General features: G+C 35.2%; 1 protein-coding gene across 1 annotated transcript; it reads left to right on the forward strand.

Moving 5' to 3' along the window:
• The first annotated feature begins 5,768 nt into the window (after window positions 1–5,768).
• On the forward strand, window positions 5,769–10,001 carry LOC132750223 (tigger transposable element-derived protein 4-like). The gene is made up of 5 exons (XM_060740166.1): window positions 5,769–5,940; window positions 6,708–6,789; window positions 7,898–8,411; window positions 9,087–9,176; window positions 9,888–10,001. Exons 1-5 carry the CDS (start codon window positions 5,769–5,771, stop codon window positions 9,999–10,001), a joined length of 972 nt encoding a protein of 323 aa, XP_060596149.1.
• Window positions 10,002–21,331: the final 11,330 nt, after the last annotated feature.

A 21,331-nucleotide genomic window follows, 5' to 3' on the forward strand; every position in this document is an offset into this window, starting at 1 on the left:
AAAATTTTCTTTATTTTCCAAAATTTGTGTCAAATTTATGCCAGGGGCATTTTCCTCCAAAAAACTGAAAAGTTCCTGTTTTAAAGAAGTTATTTGAATTCATTATTTATTAAACACTATTGCCTGATACAAAACAAATCGGAATACGCACACCTGTTTAAAAAAAAGATGTAATGGAGTCAAAATAAATAATTGCTATTATATTATGCTAATGTGTTAGGAATAACTTCACTTTATTTCGATTTCTGATTTAGCACATACATTTTTGTTGAATATGTACGAATTCTTATGCATTTTTTAAAAATATTCCACAAAAGGGAATTGTAGTATGATTATATTTTATATGTATAATGAAATATGAAAAAAACAACTTGTTCGTGAATATAGTTAGGAAAACGAGTATCTGGTGAAATAGTGTACAAGTATGACACTAACTACATTTCGGGCTTTTAGACAAAGTATACACAAATGTTCGGTAGAACATGTCTACATTTTTTTCAGAGATTCACGCCCATCAAACTAAATATTTAGTAAATTGCTTAAATTGCTTGTTTCATTATTGTGACTTAAACTAAAAAAAATGTTATTTGAGAGCCCGATAAATGATAAAATACGTGATTTAAAATGAGTTATTTCAAATTTTTAATGAAATGAACTGTTTATAACTGATATTATTTATTAACTTTTCCCTTATGTACAGATTCAATCAACTGAGTCTGCCGTTCTCTTGTAATTTTGTTGTGATTAATGCTTCCAAGGGATCTCTTTTTTCCAGATTTTTTTATTTATTAAATAACGCATGCTACAGGGTTTTTATTGCAAATAAATTTTTGGCAAGATAAGTAAGTTTTTCATCTTTTATAGTTTATATTTATTTTTAATGTCATAATTATAAACAATGGGGTTGTGTTTTAATCGAAATATTGAAAAGACTAAAATATTTTATTCAAAATTAAATGTTAAAAAATTGCTTTTATATAAATATGTTTATTTCTTATATTTTGCAAATATGAGTCATTTACACAATTGAATCTATATTAGAACTATAAGATATATTGTGTTGATCATTTTTGAGTTGATTGATTTTATTATCAAACTTTTATAGAATTTATTTGAACATTATTCAAAATTATATATTTCTTTATTCACGGAAAGAGTTCTTGCTTTTTAAAAACTTTGAACGATGTACAGGGAGGGAGAGGGGGGTTTATAATACAAGGAAACAAATAAATATTTCTGCAATAACAAAACCAACTATTTGTACTTTCTAATAGTGATTATGTAAAATACCTTGCATTTAACACAAGTTTTTGGAACAATTCACCCTCGAATTAAAAAAGACACTGAAAAGAAGATGACACACTTCTTTGATATGCGCTTTGAAAACAGTAATTGTATTCTTGGCAACGGTGTTGTTATAGAAAATTATAGACATTACGCTTCGATTTTATTTGATAAAACTGCAATTTTCTAAAGAAAATACAATTATTAAAAACCTGAATTAAATTATTCCAGAATTGCCATTGAAATAACGCAAGCTTTGGCACACATATTTTTATTTGTGACATTAGCACTGTAACTTCCAAACGTGAATACTATAACATGCTAAGTGAAAGTTTTGAATGATTGAACAAAGCGTCTCTAATCAATTAGATCGTGAAGAGGCCCTGTATCACTGAACGAAAATAAAAATTAAAGCTTTTTTGTAAAGAGTATTAAGTAACATTAAGGGATTCTGAAAAAGAAGTAATGTAAACAAAGTAAAAAAGGAAATAACTTATATATGAATTGTCTTTGTATAAGTAAATGTAACAGCTATGTCATTTTAGTTTTGCTGTAGCAGTATAATCACGAATTACCAAAATGAATCAACAAGTTAGTGCTAACTTTTTGATAGATGATTGGATTGGAAGTGGATGGAAGCATAATTAAAAATAAACATTTTAAGATGGAACAAAAGCTAAATTCAAAACGGTTAAAAAAATATGTTTTGGAAACGTTCCATATACTGCATTAAATCATACTTTGCACACTAAAACAGACTGAATTAAACTGAGTCTGCGATTTTCTATTGCTGTCAAGAGACCTGCCCTTTCCTGAATTTTACATGATGTTTTACAATTTCAGTATAATTCGATAAGGGATATTGTATTATTTTGTATCCATTCCCTTTACCACAATCTAAAGCAAGGTTTATTTTATGTTTCATTCAATTATTGAAAATTGACACTTCTTTCATTGTAGCATTGTAATGCATCTATTTTGTCTGAGTTATGTGCATTAACAACTTGCTGTACATGACTTTTGGTGCTGATAAATGTGAAGAGATGGGGCTGAGGAGGCTTCGTCTATTTTAATATTTTATGTTAACATTTCTGTAATAGAAGCTCAGCTTAGAATCCTTGATCATGTACCGGCCGAATGAATGAATATTTTTTCTCATGTTGTATAATATTATTTTTGTAAACCTGTTATTGTTACATTTGTATTCACCTTCAAAATTCATCTAGAAATCATTTAGTTCATAAAATATATAACACAAACTCACGTAGAATATTTTATGTTATAGAAGTTATTTTCATCTCTTTCATGTTTCGTTACAAAAATTCCAACAATTATTATGTACATTAAAAAGCACCATAGAACATCTCCTTAAACTTTACATAATTATTGACTAAATAATTCTGGCTACTTTTTTTTATATTGTCAGTAAAACAAAATTTACCTTAAAGTAGGTTCAATAGTTAACAATGAAAATACAACCTTTAAACAAGAAATTATAAAATGAACCAATTAAAAATATTCTATGAATTATGAAATTATAGATTCAACCAATCAAATGAAACAATTCAGAATAATGCTACGCCGACCAAATGTTAATTTCTTTCTTAAAGTAAAAATAAAATAAGCAGATAAAGACTTCATATAAATTTCTAAGATAAAATAATGTTGTTTTATGTAAGATTACAATAAACATGTCAGCGGCTGATTGGCAATTTCAGCATTTCAGTATTTTAACAAACTGTGCCTTTCATAATGAAGACAACCTAATACTTTCATAAAAAGAATTTCAAAAGAAGCAAATTAAAAAAAACATAACGGTGTAAACTGTCCTTTTTAAAATTTAACACATTTACAAAGTTATTAAACAGTTTGCCTCATGCAATCTTATTTGGTAGGACTCATATGTCAAATGTTTATGTCAATTTTGTATTCGTCATTGTACCTGAAGAAGGAAATTTTGTCAAAATGTAAAAAAATGTGAAAAAGGTAAATATTCACGGTGGAGGACAATAGTTATTTTATTGTACACAACTGCAAAACCTATATCTGACTCGGCTAGCTTAGATAGATTTGACAACTATGTACTCGTTTATCGAAGGCAAGAATTTATATCAACCACATTGTAGCAGAGCTTTGGAATGTCCGTAGCCTGGGAAATATTTCACAAATGAGCATAAGTATTGATAAACACTTCCCTTGTTTTTGATTCATGTGGTTAAATTTTGTTAAATGGCAAAGGTAAAAAGTTTTGATTACTTTTCAATGAGACATTAATTTGTTTGACTAGTAAGAACATAGAAAAATCATTCTATGTAATGAAGGTGGAACTGTTCAGATTTATGTTTTCATGATAATTTTAATGCTTGACGTTTATCAATAATGAATATATTAATAAACATTGCTACTCGAATATCTATATATATTAAATCTAATTCCGATGAACTTGTAATTACACAATTCATTCTTTTATTGATGACGTACTTATAACACAAGTTTCATTTGATATAAATATATATGAAGTAGTAGTTTTTCTGTCCTATGAGTAATTTTGAGTAAACTCAACCATCCGTTTTTTCACAAATCTTGTTTAGCTTTCTTCCTTTTTGATATATGCTATGATAAGAAAAATATGCAACCCTTGGAATCGGACCAGTTCCAACTCCTGTGCGTAAGCTGAGGACCACTTAAGTATGCTTCATCACAAACGTCAAACTAATGATTCCGGTGAATGGCCAATTTTGATACCGGAAAGCCAAAGCCTGTCATCTGTACATCGTCTTATTGTTAAGGTAGTACACCCCTAATGCAGTATCTCCACTTTGAAGAGAATTCAAATAGGCTAGAATCACTGTAAAGTGTATTGAAACTGAAGGGCGTGGGTGGGCAACTTTTTTTCTTTCTTTTTTTTTCTTTTTAACATTTTTTATTAATCTCTCAGGTCCCTAATGGAAGAAAAAAGTGTTTCATTTTAATTATATAATTTTTGTAGGTATTTATTTACTAAATAATGCCAAATTTAATAGCAAATATGATACCAGATATTTTCAAAGTTTAATAAAATAAAAGCTACACGGTAAAAGTATTTTATATTTTGCAAGACCAACCAATATACATTTAGGAAAATTTAGGCAAAATTTGAAAACAGCCCCTCATTGTGGTAAATTTAAGGGACATTTTAAAGAAGGCTTTTTGCACAGGGAAATGGTCAAATTAGTGTTAAAAGTGGGTGGGGTAGGGTTACGTTTTTATACATATTAAAAACATTTTGTTTAAAAACAATCATTTTGCTTGTTTAATTTGTTACCTAAATGTCATTATTTGTTTCTTATTAATGAGCAATAGGAAAACATTTTTCATAATGATAATATTATAGATTATTTAGAGATTCCTCATTTCTGAAAAAAGCCCTTCTAATGGCAAAGTTTAGTTCAGAAAAATGCCCATAACTCATAAATCTCACGGTAAATTTTGTTTAAATTTTGCATACAGGTGACATTTAAGGCATATAACTGTCCTATGTTGTATATTTTTACAGTTCCTTATAGTGCCCATTAGGGGTGTACTTCCTTAAGTAATACTTCTGTCAAAAAACTTTTCTTTCGGTTTTTGTCAAACAGCAACATTAAAAATGTTGCAGGATCCTTTTGAAAGTGCCTGTTCATTAACGGGACAGGTTATGGCAAGCTAATCACGCCTACTTGTACCGGCTAGAGTTAACATGAGATGATGAAATTTTAAATATAGAAACATTAACAGAAAATATACTAATTTTTAACGTGGATGTAGGGATATGTGGCGGCCATGTAATTATGACAAGAGAATCTGGTACTTTCGCTACAATACTGTATGTAATTTTTATCATCGGCAAGAAGGAACTTTTTTAAGAAGACAATGGTACTTGAATATGCATGATCTCAATACTTCACGTATGTAATGGGGAAAATACTTGCACACATAATTTTACACAAAAATAGAAGAATATTCCCAAACAATCTTTAGTGATATAGAATCAATACATGTAAATAATATCATAACGAATGCACTATCGTATGTCAGCTGCACAGACAGTTTTGATTTGTAAATGCAAATTATGTCTTATAATCAAAAAATTATCATGCAATAGTTTATATTTCTCATCGTTATAGGGATTTCCTGATGCAGTTACAGTCTTCACAAACGTTCACATTGATTTAACTGGTAGCGAACGTTACAGCAAAACCCTCTCATATTTATGTTTAAAGGAGAATGATTTTAAATATTAAAATAATTCTACCAAGGCAATAGTTGGGCATTTTGCCCCAGAGACATTTGCATTTTATCTATTTGCTCCTATGTATGAGGGATTTTTTTCCTGCATCTGTGTCACCATTTGCGTGAGTCACCCAGGTACGTATATTAATATACGTACCTGAGTCACCTGATACATATAAATAGAACTTGAAATTATTTGAAAAGTATAAATATTTAATTATACGTTACTCAAGATGCTGGGAACATTAGAAAACTGGGATAATTCGGACTTGGAAGCTGTTATAATTCATAAAAGCACTGGATTTTCGCCGTATTTTCTTATGTTTGGTCAACAATCAAAATTAGACATTGACGCATTTATAGAATTACTAACGGAAGACAATAGCAACAGTTCACAGAACATATGTTAAAAAATAATAATATGAATTATTAGCGACCGTCAATAATTACATTTATTTTTCAAGAAAATACTGTTATTTGTCGCCAAAGCTCTCAATCAGTCTGTATGTTTATTGCATTCGGAACAATTTGGTATGGTTGATTGTTTGGTTTTGTTCGGCATTTTGCGTAGGTACGTACTGCCTGGTTCCCAGCACTTGTGAAAAATAGTTAATTTCAGTAAATCAGACAGGCTTAACTGTATAAAAGCTCGTGAATATCGTGCATCTCTCTTTTCGCCAAACAGCTAGCTTACAGCCAGTTTTGCAAGTACAATACATTAGTTTTCAATGCCACTTGGTCGTACTACTGCGAGAAGGGTCGAACCCTCAGTAAGATCAAGAAGCCATTCAGGCAGGAGAAATTCTGCCTCTCGGCCCAGGGATGGGGATGCAGTTTGTAATTCACCAAGTCAGACGGACATCCGGCAACCCAGGACAAGCATCGAACCACCAGCTCCTGTTGATAGCCACATACGATGCAGATTAGTAAGGGGGGATATGTCAATTCTCCCTTCTTTTGTAGGGAGCAGTTGAGCTGTCAGAATTTTGCAGTGGAAGCGTTTAAAGGTTGGTAAGTTCCGACGGACATTTAGAAACCTCAGAACGCGAATGTAAGGATAAAATCCATTCTATTGAGCGTTGAACGGATGCATTTACCATCTATGCGTCTGTATATATATCTACACATGCTGATAAAATGTATGATCTTGTCCATTATATGTTCACAATTAGGGAATGCGCTGCAAGGAGGTTACGCATGGAGAACCTATGACGAGCAGTTCCGTATCCGTCAGGCACTCTTGCCTTCCCCTTGGTCAGTGATTAATAACGACCTCTGTTGGCGTTGCATGCAGGTGCGGAACAGTTCTTCAAACTCGTTAAGCTTCAAATGCCTAGATTTTAATCAAGGAAATTGTAGGTGGCAGAATTGCAGATTCGTGCATATGTGGCAATTCGCATCCAGCAATATCTTGCCCTAGTCAACAAAACGCTACGCAGAGTTATTTTCAGTCAGCTGGCCCATTAAGAGGGCGGCCTTATTTTCGTCCATTCAATGGTCGTGGCAGAGGTCAACACCAAAAATAGTTCCTGAAATTTAGATGTTAGTAGTCTAGCAATATCGCCAATTAATGTATTATTTTTGGAAAATATCTTTTATCTTATGATCAAAACGAGGCTTTATTTTTGCTAAATGGTTTCAAACACGGCTTTCGTATACAATACAGGGGCCCAAGCAAAGCTCGGGATTTTAAGTCGGCAAAAATAAATCCGCAAATAATTAACAAACAAGTTAACTCAGAAATTTTGAACTTTTCAAGGACCCCCCTTTTTCAAATTTTATTTTATCCCCGAAAGGTCTCGTTCCGAAGAAAATCCATGGAGATTTTCGTATGATTCATCATCTTTCTTACCCCACGGGCAAGTCCATAAATGAGTATATCGACCCAGAACTATACAGTCGAGACTGCCTTAACGACCCCCTGAATAAGACGACTCCCTGTCATATGCGACGCTATTTTTTGCCCCCGACGCAATTTACTATTAATTTAGACTGAATTAAGCGACTCCCTGTCTTAAGCGATAAACGACTGTGAAATCCGGGTCCCAATTCGCTTTTCAGAATTTTTTAACCGACTTTGAAACGCTCCCCAGAAAATATATACACGAAGAGTTATCGTTCGTTATTTCGCGCGATGTTATTTGTGACAAGATTTAATTTGTTAACAGAACATGGCAGCTGAAAAAAGCAAAAAAAAAAATCGTTTTAATACTTGAACAGCGTGTTGAGGCCTTAGAAATGCTAGATGGAGGTAAACCAGCGTACAAAATTGCACAGGACTTCGGTGTTGGCAAACCGCAAATTCAAAATTTACGCAAAAGGATGTTGGAAGCTTATCTGACTTTGAAAACAATGTTCCCAGTGAAACAAAGAATCGTCGATATCTCACAGGAAATGAGGAAGTCAACACATTAACTTATGAATGGTTTAAAGATGCTGTTAATAGGAGAGTAAACATCACAGGGCCATTAATACAGGAACAGGCCCTCAATTTTGCAGCAAAACAAGGAAATACGTCCTTTAAGGCCTCGAAAGGTTGGCTTGAGTGTTTCATTAAGAGACATAATATTTCATTTTGGTCTATGAGTGGTGAGAGGGGCGATGTAAAGCAGTCAACAATTTCTGAATGGACAGAAAAATTACCTACATTATGTGCAAACTATAAACCAGAAAATATTTTCAATATGGATGAAACAAGTTTATTTTTTCGTGACAGTGGACGTAAGACTTATCGATTAAAAGGTGATGATTGCGCTGGAGGGAAAAGATCAAAGGAGCGAATAACAGCGGCTTTGTGCTCTAGTTTGACCGGCGAGAAGATTAAGCCTCTTGTTATTGGTAAATCTCGTAATCCGAGGTGTTTTGGTAGAATGGACGTGAAAAGTTTGCCAGTTGATTATTTTTTTAATAAAAAAGCCTGGATGAACAGTTACATTTATGAAGAATTCCTGAAGTCACTAAACAGAAAAATGAAAAGTCAAAACAGAAACATTTTACTATTTGTCGACTTAGGTCAACTTGAGTAATATCAAAGTACAGTTTTTGCCGGCCAATACAACGTCTGTCACACAACCAATGGATCAGGGGATACTCCAGACAGAAAACATCAGGTAGGTTGTATTTTCCGACATGAAAAGTCACACACACATTATTTGAAGGCTAGGAAATCAATGTAATAATTTCCTTTTTTTTTATTTGCAATAGAAATCTGCTTTTAATGTATAAATGCTAATGTTGAGGTCAGGTTGCCTTTCTGTCAATGCAGGGCAATATACAAGCTTTGATGAAGCCGTCAAATTAGTACAAGATTTAGGAAATAATAGGAAATAATTGTAACTTGTTTAAGGTAGACATTAAAAGTGCATTTCGTCTTATACCAATCAACCCGTGCGACTTTGAATTTTTAGAGTTTCGTTTTGAAGACAATTTGTACTTTAACAAGGCACTCTCCTTCGGTACCTCAATAAGTTGCATAACCTTTTTTTTAGAGTTTTCGGCTAAACCTAAGATGAAGTCACCAATGCTTATTCACTACCTTCATGATTTTTTAGGAGGTGCGAAAACAGCAGATGACTGTATTATTGCCAAAGGCAGCAATGTCCGAATTAAACGTTTTGTATAAAACGGTCGGTCCAGTTAAGGTAATTGATTACCTTTGGCTTGAACTTGATACCTTAAATATGGTGGTTAGAATACCGCAATCAAAATTAAACGAAGTTAAAGATTGTTATCAAAATCTAAAACAAAACTAAAAGCAATGCAGTCATTAACTGGATCTTTGAATTTTTGTTGCCGCGCAATTATAGTCGACAGACCGTTTATTATGCGTTTTATAAACACAACGTCCGGCCTTTCAAAACCGCACCATCATATTCGTAATAAATCTTTAATAAAGAAACTCGTTAAGATTTAGAAATGTGGTCGTCTTTTCTCAATAACTTCAACGGGATATCCGTCTTATATGACCGCTTTTTGGTCACAAATGAGCACGTGCATTTATTCTCAGACAGCGCCGGGGGTCGTGGCATGGGCTTTGGTATATATTTTCAAGGTCATTGGTGCAATGCTAGGTGGCCGGATTCCTGGCATACTTCAGGGATAACGTCTGATATTACAGCTTAAGAATTGTTCCCCATCGTTGTCACACAATTTTTCTGGGGTTCGGAATTAAAAAACAAAAAGATTAAAGTAAATTGTGATAACATTTCAGTTGTGCATATTTTAAGCAAACTAACCTAAAAATCGGATCGCGTCATGAATTCAGTAAGGATTCTAACTCTCAGATGTTTAGAGCTGAATGTCACGTGGAAGGTTACAACAATACTATATGTGACGCATTATCTTGATTTCAGGAGGAACGATTCAGGCTACTCGCTCCCGAGGCCGACTCGGAACCCCGCCTTGTGCCGACCTTTCTGTGGGATACCTTCAATTTAGAGCCGGCCAGTTATTACGGTCTAGAATAGCACAAAATTCTCCTATGACTTATCAAGTAGCATTGAATATGTTTACAACATTAAGGAGGAAATATAAATTCCATAATGTATGGCCAATACCGGTTCGGCATGTTGTTTTATTTATAGCTCATTGTTTTGAAAAGGGTCTCTCCCCTTAAAGTATTTCACCCTACATATTATCACAAGTTGTCAGAATTACACGATATCGCTCACAATTTCGTTATTAAGAAAATCCTGGAAGGTTGTCACCGGAAACGCCATACTAATAGGCGGGCCCCTTTGACATTTAATGTACTTACTTCTGTTTGCGCTGCATTACAACATGTTGCAACAAATGAGTCTCGTTTGTTTCAGGCGTTATTATTACTAGCATATTTTGTGCTATTTAGAGTCAGTGTGCTAGTTGACCCATGTCGATTAGTCAGATAGAGCTAAGTGACATTAAATTGACAAACTATACTTACATATCGGTTAAACTACAAAACTGTAAAAAAAAATAATAAACGTGGTAAGCAAGTTAAAATAAAAATTCCGAGCAGTGAGCATTATCTCTGCCCCGTTAAAGCAATATCTGCTTATCTAGCAATTAGGCCGTCTATTGACGGTCCTTTATTTTGTCATTCAAACGGTTTACCGGTTACACGAACACAATTTTCTTTCGTTATTAAGAAGTACTCTAAAACACAGTTTCTGGCTGGTCATTATAGGTCACACAGTTTTAGGATTGGTAGGGCAACTGATTTAGCTGCATCAGGGGTTACAATGGAAACTATAAAGAAAATGGGCTGCTGGTCCTCTGTTTCTTATAAAACGTATATTCGTCAGTAGCTTGCTATAATTAATGTCATGTAGCGCCTAATTAAAATGTTATGATGTATTTTTGTACTTTTATTTAGATGTGTGGGTTCTTGGGGATTCGATCCCGTACTGGGATTTCATACGAGCTTAAGCTACTGGGATGACCAATGTGCACATGCCGCCAGGTAAGGTGATTGATTGCCTGGTGGGCTGTCGGGGGTCTTCGATGGCTGTCATTCCGTCGAACCATTGAAGCTGAAGATATCCCCAAGAGACGAGTGTGGCCTGGTGCAGTTAATGGCTGGCAGTCCATTGAAAATAAAAGAAGGGGGGAGAGATATCTGGTTCACTCTTCTGGCGAACACGATATAATACCCCCTAATATAGATGCGGCCACTGGGTTTTGGCGCGAGGATGGCATAAATTTAAATGATAAGGGCCTTGATATGTATTTGGATTATCTTAAGAATGCCTTTCTAAAAAACATTGCATAAAATAGTTAAGTTTCGAATTTTTGGGGGATAAATTTGATTTAACTTATGTTAGCTGAGAGTTTATAAGGCGAACCAAAAACTTCATTGCATTTTGTGTTATAAAGTTTCATTTGTTAATACTTCCTACATGTATTTTGCTGAATTTGATCTGCCGGTCGTATTTTCTGTGATATCGATGGTGAGGTCATGACCTCAAACCCGTCGGTTAAGGGACAATTACGACTAGTTTTAATAACCTGTCATTCATAGTTTTAGCTTTGGACATATATCAATTCTGGAGTACTTTGCGCTTGCCAAGAAAGACATAAATCTTTTAAGTCAAGTTGCATTCCTATGTTTTGCCCAAATGGCACATAGTCAGGCAAGCTTATATTGCCTTGTTACGCTTGCTTTGGTTTTCCCCGTGTGTCCAGCTTGCTTTATTCGTTACAGTTTTGCTGATTATACTATTCGCACAGTGTTTGCTATTTGGTTTACCAGTCATTTGCATATCTTGTTTTAAAAACAACGCATACATTGAGTAGATATTAATTAAGCATTTTCGCTTTAACTCTTAGCTGATATAATAATTACGTCATCTGACAGTTGCTTTATGACATTCTCTGTCATTTAAGTGACCGTATTCCTGCAATCTTTTTAATTATCTGGGAACATTTTGATGTTAAGTTTGACTGAAAAAATCTGTAAACTATACTATTTGTTATTCATTTTTCGTATGATAAAATAAAGAGTGTCTGAATGTGATAACATTACAATTTCGAAACACGAGCGTATATCAACTCAGGATTCTGTTGTTTTTCCTGTTGATTCCTATCTACTGATTTAATGATTTTTGGGTTTTACGTCACATCGACACAGTATAGGTCATATCGCGACGTTCAGCTTTACTGGTGGTGGAAGACCTCAGGTGCCCTTCCTTGCATTATTTCAGGCACGAACGGGCACATGAGTAGAACCACAGACGTTCCGTAAGCTAGCTGGATAGCTTCATCACATGAAAGAATCCAAAGTCCCTGTCGGGATTCGAACCCACAGCGGTGAGGGGCAAGTGGCTGATTTAATGACGTAGCCCTGTACACAGCGCTTAAATTAGAAATCAACACGAGCCATGTCAACATGACCATCCCCCGCCGAATGGGTTTGCTCATTGGAAGAAGGTATATATAGTAGAGCAGAATAATTCAATTCTAAGAGGTCTTTTGGTAATGAAAACTAATGGCTGAAGTGATTACAGATTTGAAACCTATGTGAATACTGATGGCTGAAAATAACAAAGGGCAATAACTCAAAAAATGCAGGGTAGGTTATCATTCTAGTGTGTTGCACCCCTCCTCAGTAAAATCTATCCACCTATGAAGTTTCAAGTTGATACTTCAAATACTTTTTGAGATAAGCTCCGGACAAAATAGTATGAAAAAGAACAAAGGGCAATAACTCAAAAATTATATAGCGAAGAGTTATCATTCTTGCGCACAGCATTCCTTCTCAATAAGATCTATCCACCAATGACATTTCATATTGACATCTCAAACACTTATGAGTTATGCTCCACTCAGGTGAAAAATTAAGTAAGAAAAATAACAACGGGCAAAAAATCAAAAATTATGCAGGGAAGAGTTATCATTCTTGTGCACTGCACACTCTATGCACATATGAAGTTTCATGTTGATATCTCAAAGGCCTTTTGACTTATGCTCTGGACAAAAATTAAATTTTGAAACATAACAAAGGGCAATAACTCAAAAATTATATAGCGAAGAGTTATCATTCTTGCGCACATCATTCCTCCTCAATAAGATCTATCCACCAATGACATTTCATGTTGACATCTCAAACACTTTTGAGTTATGCTCCACTGAGGTGAAAAATTAAGTATGAAAAATAACAAAGGGCAAAAACTCAAAAATTATGCAGGGAAGAGTTATCATTCTTGTGCACTGCACTCCTCCTCAATGAGATCCATTCACCTATGAAGTTTCAAGTTGATATCTCAAATATCTTTTGAGATCAGCTCCGGACAAAATAGTATGAAAAAGAACAAAGGGCAATATAACTCAAAAATTGTATAGGGAAGAGTTATCATTCTTGTGCACAGAATTCCTCCTCAATAAGATCTATCCACCTATGGCATTTCATGTTGACATCTCAAACACTTTCGAGTTATGCTCCACACAGGTGAAAAAATAAGTATGAAAAATAACAAAGGGCAATAACTAAAAAATTATGAAAGGTAGTGTTACCATTCTTGTGCCCTGCACACCTCCTGATTGTGATCTATGCACCTATGAAGTTTCATGTTGATATCTCAAAGGCCTTTTGAGTTATGCTCTGGACAAAATTAATTTTGAAAAATAAAAAAGAGCAATAACTCAAATATTATGCAGGATAGAGTTATCATTCTTGTGCACTGCACTCCTCCTTAATGACATCCACCCACCTATGAAGTTTCAAGTTGATACCTCAAATACTTTTTGAGATATGCTCCGGACAAAATAGTATGAAAAAGAACAAAGGGCAGTAACTTAAAAATATATAGCGAAGAGTTATCATTCTTGCGCATAGCATTCCTCCTCAATAAGATCTATCTACCTATGACATTTCATGTTGATATCTCAAATACTTTTTGAGTTATGCTTCACTCAGGTGAAAAATTAAGTATGAAAAATAACAACGGGCAATAACTCAAAAATTATGAAAGGTAGAGTTATCATTCTTGTGCACTGCAAACCTCCTTAATGAGATCTATGCACCTATGAAGTTTCATGTTGATATCTCAAAGGCCTTTTGAGTTATGCTCTGGACAAAAATTAATTTTGAACAAGCAATTATCATAGTATTGCAAGCAATCCATAAGTCCCCTACCGGTAAGAGCCAAAGCAAAATTTTGAAGGGCCATTGGCCATTCACTAAATAGGTTCCTATTTTAAGTAAATTTGTTGAAAAAGTTCTTTAAAAGTGATCACAGGAAACAGTTTTTATGTACAGACAGACGGACTGAAGGACACTCTTAAGTTATTTTTTAAACCATCCCTGTTATCAAAATATAACATTTTTAAAATCCTATCATGATTGAAGAAGTTGGAGTAAAAATTACAAATTTCTCAAAAAAAAGTTTAAGTTAAAAAGGGGCATAATTCTGGAAATAGTCTTGCTAGAGTATTGAACACTCATAAATGTTGAGTGACAATAAGAAACATTTATATGAAGTTTGAAGTAGATACATTCAGAAAAAGAAGTTATTAAAGAAAACAATGATTTTTTCATGAAAATTTTAAGTTCAAGGGAGGTAATTCTGATAAATTTTGTGCTAGAGTTGTAAACCTTGTCACATATGATGTGGTTGATGACAAGCAAGTTATATTTAAAGTTTGAAGAAAATACCTTAAGAAATAAAGAACTTATAGTGAAAAAACTTAAAAACTAGAATCAGAAATCTTGAAATTCAGTCTATTTGTTGCCATAGCAACCAGAATTTTCAACATAGGAAGATAAGAAAAGGATGTGCATAATTTCCATACTGCCATCTACCCATATGTCAAGTTTCATAAACATATTTTCAGTACTTTTTGTGTTATCACTGGATCCAGGTTATGTGTAAAATTTGCCATATTTTCAGTCTATTTGTTGCCATAGCAACCAGAATTTTCAACATAAGAAGAAAAGAAAAAGACGTGCATAATCTCCATACTGCCATCTATCCATATATCAAGTTTCATAAAAATATTTTCGGTACTTTTTGCGTTATCGCGGGATCCAGGTTATGTGTAAAATTTGCCATATTTTCAGTGTATTTGTTGCCATAGCAACCATAATTTTCAACATAGGAAGAAAAGAAAAAGACGTGCATAATCTCCATACTGCCAACTATCCATATATCAAGTTTCATTAAAATATTTTCAGTACTTTTTGCGTTATCGCGGGATCCAGTTTTGTGGACGGACGGACTGACGGACGGACAGACGGACGGACGGACAGACGGACGGAGGGTAAACCTAAAGTCCCCTCCGGTAAACCGGTAGGGGACTAAAAATCACAAAGGGCAATAACTCAAAAATTATGCAGGGAAGAGTGATCATTCTTGTGCACTGCACTCCTCCTCAATGAGATCCATCCACCTATGAAGTTTCAAGTTGATATCTCAAATACCTTTTGAGATATGCTCCGGACAAAATAGTATGAAAAAAGAACAAAGGGCAATATAACTCAAAAATTGTATGGTGAAGAGTTTTCATTCTTGTGCACAGCATTCCTCCTCTATAAGATCTATCCACCTATGACATTTCATGTTGATATCTCAAACACTTTTTGAGTTATGCTCCACTCAGGTGAAAAATTAAGTATGAAAAATAACAAAGGGCAAAAACTCAAAAATTATGAAAGGTAGAGTTATCATTCTTGTGCACTGCACTCCTCCTCAATGAGGTCTATCCACGTATGAAGTTTCTAGTTGAAATCTCAAATACTTTTTGAGATATGCTCTGGACAAAAATGTCGGACGGAAGGAGACTATTTCTATATCCCCCGCCGCCTTTTCGGCGGGGATAAAAAGCACGACCGGTTACCGAAAAATACTCTTAGACCTCATAGACGATAGCTGCTTATCAAGAGTGGGCTCGTTGGAGAAACGGGCAGGTAATTTTCATTTAACGTTTTCCTTAATGCTTAAACAAGCCGAAAGGGGCAGGATATATGTTGGTTGTCCGGCTGAAGTTGAAAATATTTTACTTGACCTATAGATTCGTTTATTTACTGTATGCTTTATATACATCCTGCATTGGTTTTTTTTACCTCATTCGTGAACAGAAAAAGATTATATATGTAATCATCTCTTCAATATAATGATATAGATTTAATTTTATTTTTCCAAAATATTATTTGTTCCACCAGCTTAACACCATATCAATGATAATAATAGTAACACCGTACAAGTATAAGGTACTTTTTTGTTCAGGCGTAGTCATACTCTCCTGCGCATCGGTCGAATGTTTTCGCTCACTTTCTGAAGTAATGCGAGTTTATTCAGTGAGCTGCAAAGGGAGCGTTCATGCTAGCATGCATATTTAATTAATATTTATTTAAATCTGCAACAAACATCCACAAACATTTGCAAGAAAGTGGCCCATGTGTTGATATTTAAAATATTTTATAAAACGATTCTTTGTTTTCAAAGTTTCGGGTTTTCTATGGCAGAGACAATCCAATACAATTACCCGAAGTTCTAATGTGACCCTAATACCGCTGTTAGAACATATATTGAGAAAGGGTTTATTTTGTCGTTTGTGCATTTTTTAAGTCTCTATTATATCATGTACAGTGCCGGTTGCATCTTAATAACATGAAGTGCAATCACTTTGCTGTATGCATTTAAGAAAATGTATAAGGTGATAGTGGTTGTCCACACCAACCAAATGTACATGGAAACATGCAAAAAAAACCATTTCCGGACAATGTGAGTTACGCAGACAAGCCAGTGAATATGACACTTTGCCGAAATTATATAGATTTTTATAGAGAGTACGAGCATTTCTTCAAATTTAAATAGTGGAGGTTCCACCTCAATATTTTATATTTGCGCCTCTTTTCGATTCATGACCGGGACCGGGTGATATATACAACATCGGAGATTGGACTGTTGAACCGAACAAAACAGAAGCCAGCAGTAATGAATGCAGCATTGAACGGGACGTTCTGTCTGTGGATTCCACACATTTACAGCTGTGAATTACAAAATGTATGTTCAGAGAAACCACCGTTGATAATTTCCTCAGATGATTGTATAACACGAGCGCTAAGACAGCAAACAACCCGTTTTCGACAGTTCTATTGACACATAGTTCAGTATATTAATTTTCTTCCTCAAAAGGCAACAGAAAAAAAACTGCTGATGACAGATGTAAACAAGATTGCATTTTAGAAAAATGCTATGCCACCGCATTAATACAACACTAAATAGTAGTGTAGGAACAGATTTTTTTTGTTTCTACACAATTGAAGATTGTCATAATGCATAGATCCCCGACCTATCTTATTCTTTTTATCAGATTAGTGGTTAAATCTATTGTTAATCTAATAAAAGATCAGAGTAGGAATATATCAATGCACTTGAGTCTAGTGAATTTGGTGGTGACATCATATTTCACACAGCCTAAATTTCATGACTACATCAAAGGACAACACAGTAAGACACTTTGTCAAAATCTAGGTCAGCTGATCACTACAAAGTTCACTTTACATCTTAATCCGTGCACATGGTTCAAATTTCATAACTGTACATCAAAGGACAAGAAAGTAGGTCACATTCTCAAAATCTAGGTCACCTGATATCAAAGTTCAATTTTACAACTAAAACTGTGCACATGGTCAAGATTTCATTGCTGTACATCAAAGGACAAGAAAGTAGGTCAATAAAGTACCTTGGGCAAGGCAAAATTTAGACCCAGGGATTAATTCAAAACAATCTTGATACAGGTCCGCCAAACAACATTTCAAGTCAAATATCTAAGCTGTAGCTTTCTCCCATTCAGAAAACATTTGTTTTAGTTTCTGTTTTCACTATGTGTACATAACGAGAATCACTGCCCCCAGGAAAGGCCAATTTTGACACCAGGGGAAAAATTTGAACAACTGTGGTAGAGGACCTATAGATGATATTATATATCAGACATCAAAGCTCTATGCCTTGCACCTTCAGACAAAAATATTTTTTCTTACATAGTGAAAAGCAATGACCCCTGGGGGTGGGGCCAATTTTGACCCCAGGACTGTAATTTGTACAATCTTGCTAGAGGTTCACTACACAATATTTCATGCGAAATATCTTAATTCTAGCCTTTGTAAATTTAGAGAAGATGATTTTTTACTATATACATATAAGGAAAACCTATTGCCCCCAGGGCAGGGCTAATTTTGACACTAGATGCAAAATTTGAACAACTTTGGTAGATAACCTATAGATGATATCTAACAAATATAAAAGCTCTAAGCCTTGTACCTTCAGACAATAAGATTTTTTTTCCTACTATATGTATATATTGAAAATCAATGACCCCCGGGGCGGGGCCAATTTTGACTCCAGGGCTTTAATTTGAACAATCTTGCTAGAGGTTCACTACACAATGTTTCATGCAAAATATCTAACCTTTAGCATTTGTCAATTGCTAGAAGAATTTTTTAAGGGTTAACTAAAAAAATTATAAATGTTACAGAACAACAATTTTCCACCAAAATTAGGTGAAAGACCACATGCTTACATGGAAAAACTAGTTTTTAGGTGATTCCAAAGGTTTTCATCATTTTTGTTAACCCTTTACCACATATATACGCGAAACAACGCACTTTCGACCCCCCCCCCACTTTTAGGCCTCAAATAGTGAAAAATGTCCTATTTGGGCCCCAAACATAAGTTTTCGTTTAGGAAATGTTGCTAAAAAAATTGAGCACTTTTTCGGCGCCGCCCCCCATCTAAAAGATACATCAGGGGGTTGCCAGAAGGGGGATGTGCCCTCTTCTGTTAGGGGGTTTGAAGGGGGGCGGAGTCCCCCTCATCGCCAAGAAAATTTTGGACTTGTGAGAGGCTAAAAATGACCCCAGGTCGATAATAATGTAACGTTTAACCAACGCTGAAAAACCTTTGACTCTATCTCCCTTGAGCAGTTGCAGCACTTTGAAATAAATTTTGATGGAAAAAACCGAGGCAAAATAGTGATTTTTGGCAATTTTGAGATGTCCCCTCGTTTCCATGGTAACAGGAAATTTAAGACTGAGCATGTCGTTACAAAGGCAATGGTCCAGTCAACATTTGTGCCAAGTTTGATTAGTATTGAAGCATTTTTCATAGCAGTTTGAACTTGTAACAGGAGGCTTTTTAGTGAAAACGGCCATTTTTCAAGCATTTTGGCTTCAGGGAAAAGTCGCCCGTTTAACAGGAGTTATGTTCCTTTTGACTGCACCTTATTTCATATTAGATTTTTCTACCTTCTGTGTTTCATCTTGATATGTCCTGCTTTTAAATTTTTTGACGTTATGTTCGTGAACAAGCTTCAGACAGTGTTTCAAAATTACAAAGCCAATTAACTTTCTCAGAATTAGGGACAAAAATTTTTTTATTGGGGTTTATTATCGCACTGGAATGCCCAACTCAAATTTAGTTCATGTGCCCCTATGAAAGTTTCAATGTTGAATAATTTTACCAGTTTTTAAAAGTTTATTGCGCCGGACGAAGGTAGTTTGTCTATGTACGGGAGAACAGCTCAACAAAACCGGTACAAATTAATGTTATGGCTTCTTTGACGATTCTACTCCCCCTAAATGCCCTCTACCACTGTATGAAGTTTCAACAAATTATCTCCAAGGGTTTTCAAGTTATGCTCCGGACAAGACAACGGACGGACAGGCGGACAAGGCGCCGACTATATGCTCCCCCGAAATTTTTCGGGGAGCATAAAAACACAGGTGTCTAGCCCTGTCAAAATTGTAAAGGAGGAGACTCTCCCAATAGAAGAATTGGAGGAAATTGTCATATCCGATGATGAAAACGACGGACAGAGAGTATTTCGGTCCGACATGGAATAAGGAGTCCAGAATGCGGAGGTAACTGAAGGTTGTGGATACATGGCGGCATAGCGGGTTACTTTGGGGATTCTTATTTCTCTCTATTTTATCGCCATATCAGCGTTGTTTGTGCTGTGTCGAGGCTGTAAAAAGTCGCCCCGTCATTTTATCAGGGATGTTATATTTCCGATCCTTAAAGATCGTTCAGCACGGCATTATTGTTGTGCTAGTGGTATTTTAGTTCTTTCTATTCGGCAACTTTCTTGTTGGGTGGTTCGATTCACCCTTAGGATATGTGGCCTGCTTTTTAAATTTGTCTTTTGACGTTTTATCTGTGATATGCAGGCTTCAAGGGGCTAGGGGGCGTGGACGGTAACTTGCACTTTCCAGTACCGTCCATGAACAGGCTCAATCAAACCGAGCCTGCAACATTTTCAATTTTGCCGTGTTGGGCTTTCTTTAGGGATTCTGTATTTATCTATTTTATGATCACATCCGTGTTATTTGTGCCGTGTGGCGGCTGTAGAAAGTCTCCCCGTACATTTAATCAATGATGTTATATTTTCGATCCTTGAAGATCGTTCAGCACGACATTATTGTTGTGCTTGTGGTATTTTTATTTTCAACTTTTCGGCATTTTCTAGTTGGGTGGTTCCAATATTCCTACTTGAATAATGTTGAATCACCCTTAGGATATGTTGCCTGCTTTTTAAATTTGTCTTTTGACGTCTTATCTGTGATACGCAGGCTTCATAACCTCTGATCCCCTTTCAAAATTCCATTTTATTTAGTTCCGCCCATTGTTTTCTCGTTTAGGGCACACGCTTTTTATTACTTGGGGACCATACGCCGCTTTTCATGGAATGGCACGGAAGTGTCACATTGAAGGTTCCATGATAACCGCCGTATGAACACATCTGCGGATGTTTCTAAATTCAAAATTTTATTATTTCACGTTTAAATGTTGAATTCTGCTTAAGCCGGTGCTAGGGGGCGTGGACGGTAACTTGCACTTTCCAGTACCGTCCATGAACAGGCTCAATCAAACCGAGCCTGCAACATTTTCAATTTTGCCGTGTTGGGCTTTCTTTAGGGATTCTGTATTTATCTATTTCAGAACCTCAGATCCCCTTTCAAAATTCCATTTTATTTAGGTCCACCAATTGTTTTCTCGTTTAGGGCACACACATTTTTTTACTTGGTGACCATGTGACGCTTTTCATGGAATGGCACTAACGTGTCAAATTGAAGGTTCCATGATAGCCGCCAAATGAACACATCTGCAGATGTTTGAAAATTTTACCAGTTCATGTTAAATGTTTAATTCTGCTTAAGCCGGTGCTAGGGGGCGTGGACGGTAGTTTGTTCCATGAACAGGCTCAATCAAACCGAGCCTACAAGATTTTCAATTTTGCCGTGTTGGGCTTTCTTTGGAGATTCTTATTTCTCTCTATTTTTACACCAAAGGACAAGTTCATGCCAAAGAGACCAAAAGAA

Source organism: Ruditapes philippinarum, unplaced genomic scaffold (genome assembly GCF_026571515.1).
Source record: "Ruditapes philippinarum isolate M1 unplaced genomic scaffold, ASM2657151v2 ctg3411_1_1_1_1, whole genome shotgun sequence".
Classification (NCBI taxonomy): domain Eukaryota; kingdom Metazoa; phylum Mollusca; class Bivalvia; order Venerida; family Veneridae; genus Ruditapes; species Ruditapes philippinarum.

What these genes read in the sequence shown, in the direction of transcription:
- LOC132750223 (XM_060740166.1), top strand. Translation starts at nt 5,769, where the DNA reads ATGCTGGGAACATTAGAAAACTGGGATAATTCGGACTTGGAAGCTGTT. An exon ending in GCACTCTTGCCTTCCCCTTG is followed by an intron (nt 6,790 to 7,897) that starts GTCAGTGATTAA and finishes CAATGTTCCCAG; the next exon opens with TGAAACAAAGAATCGTCGAT. An exon ending in GGTGTTTTGGTAGAATGGAC is followed by an intron (nt 8,412 to 9,086) that starts GTGAAAAGTTTG and finishes ATGATTTTTTAG; the next exon opens with GAGGTGCGAAAACAGCAGAT.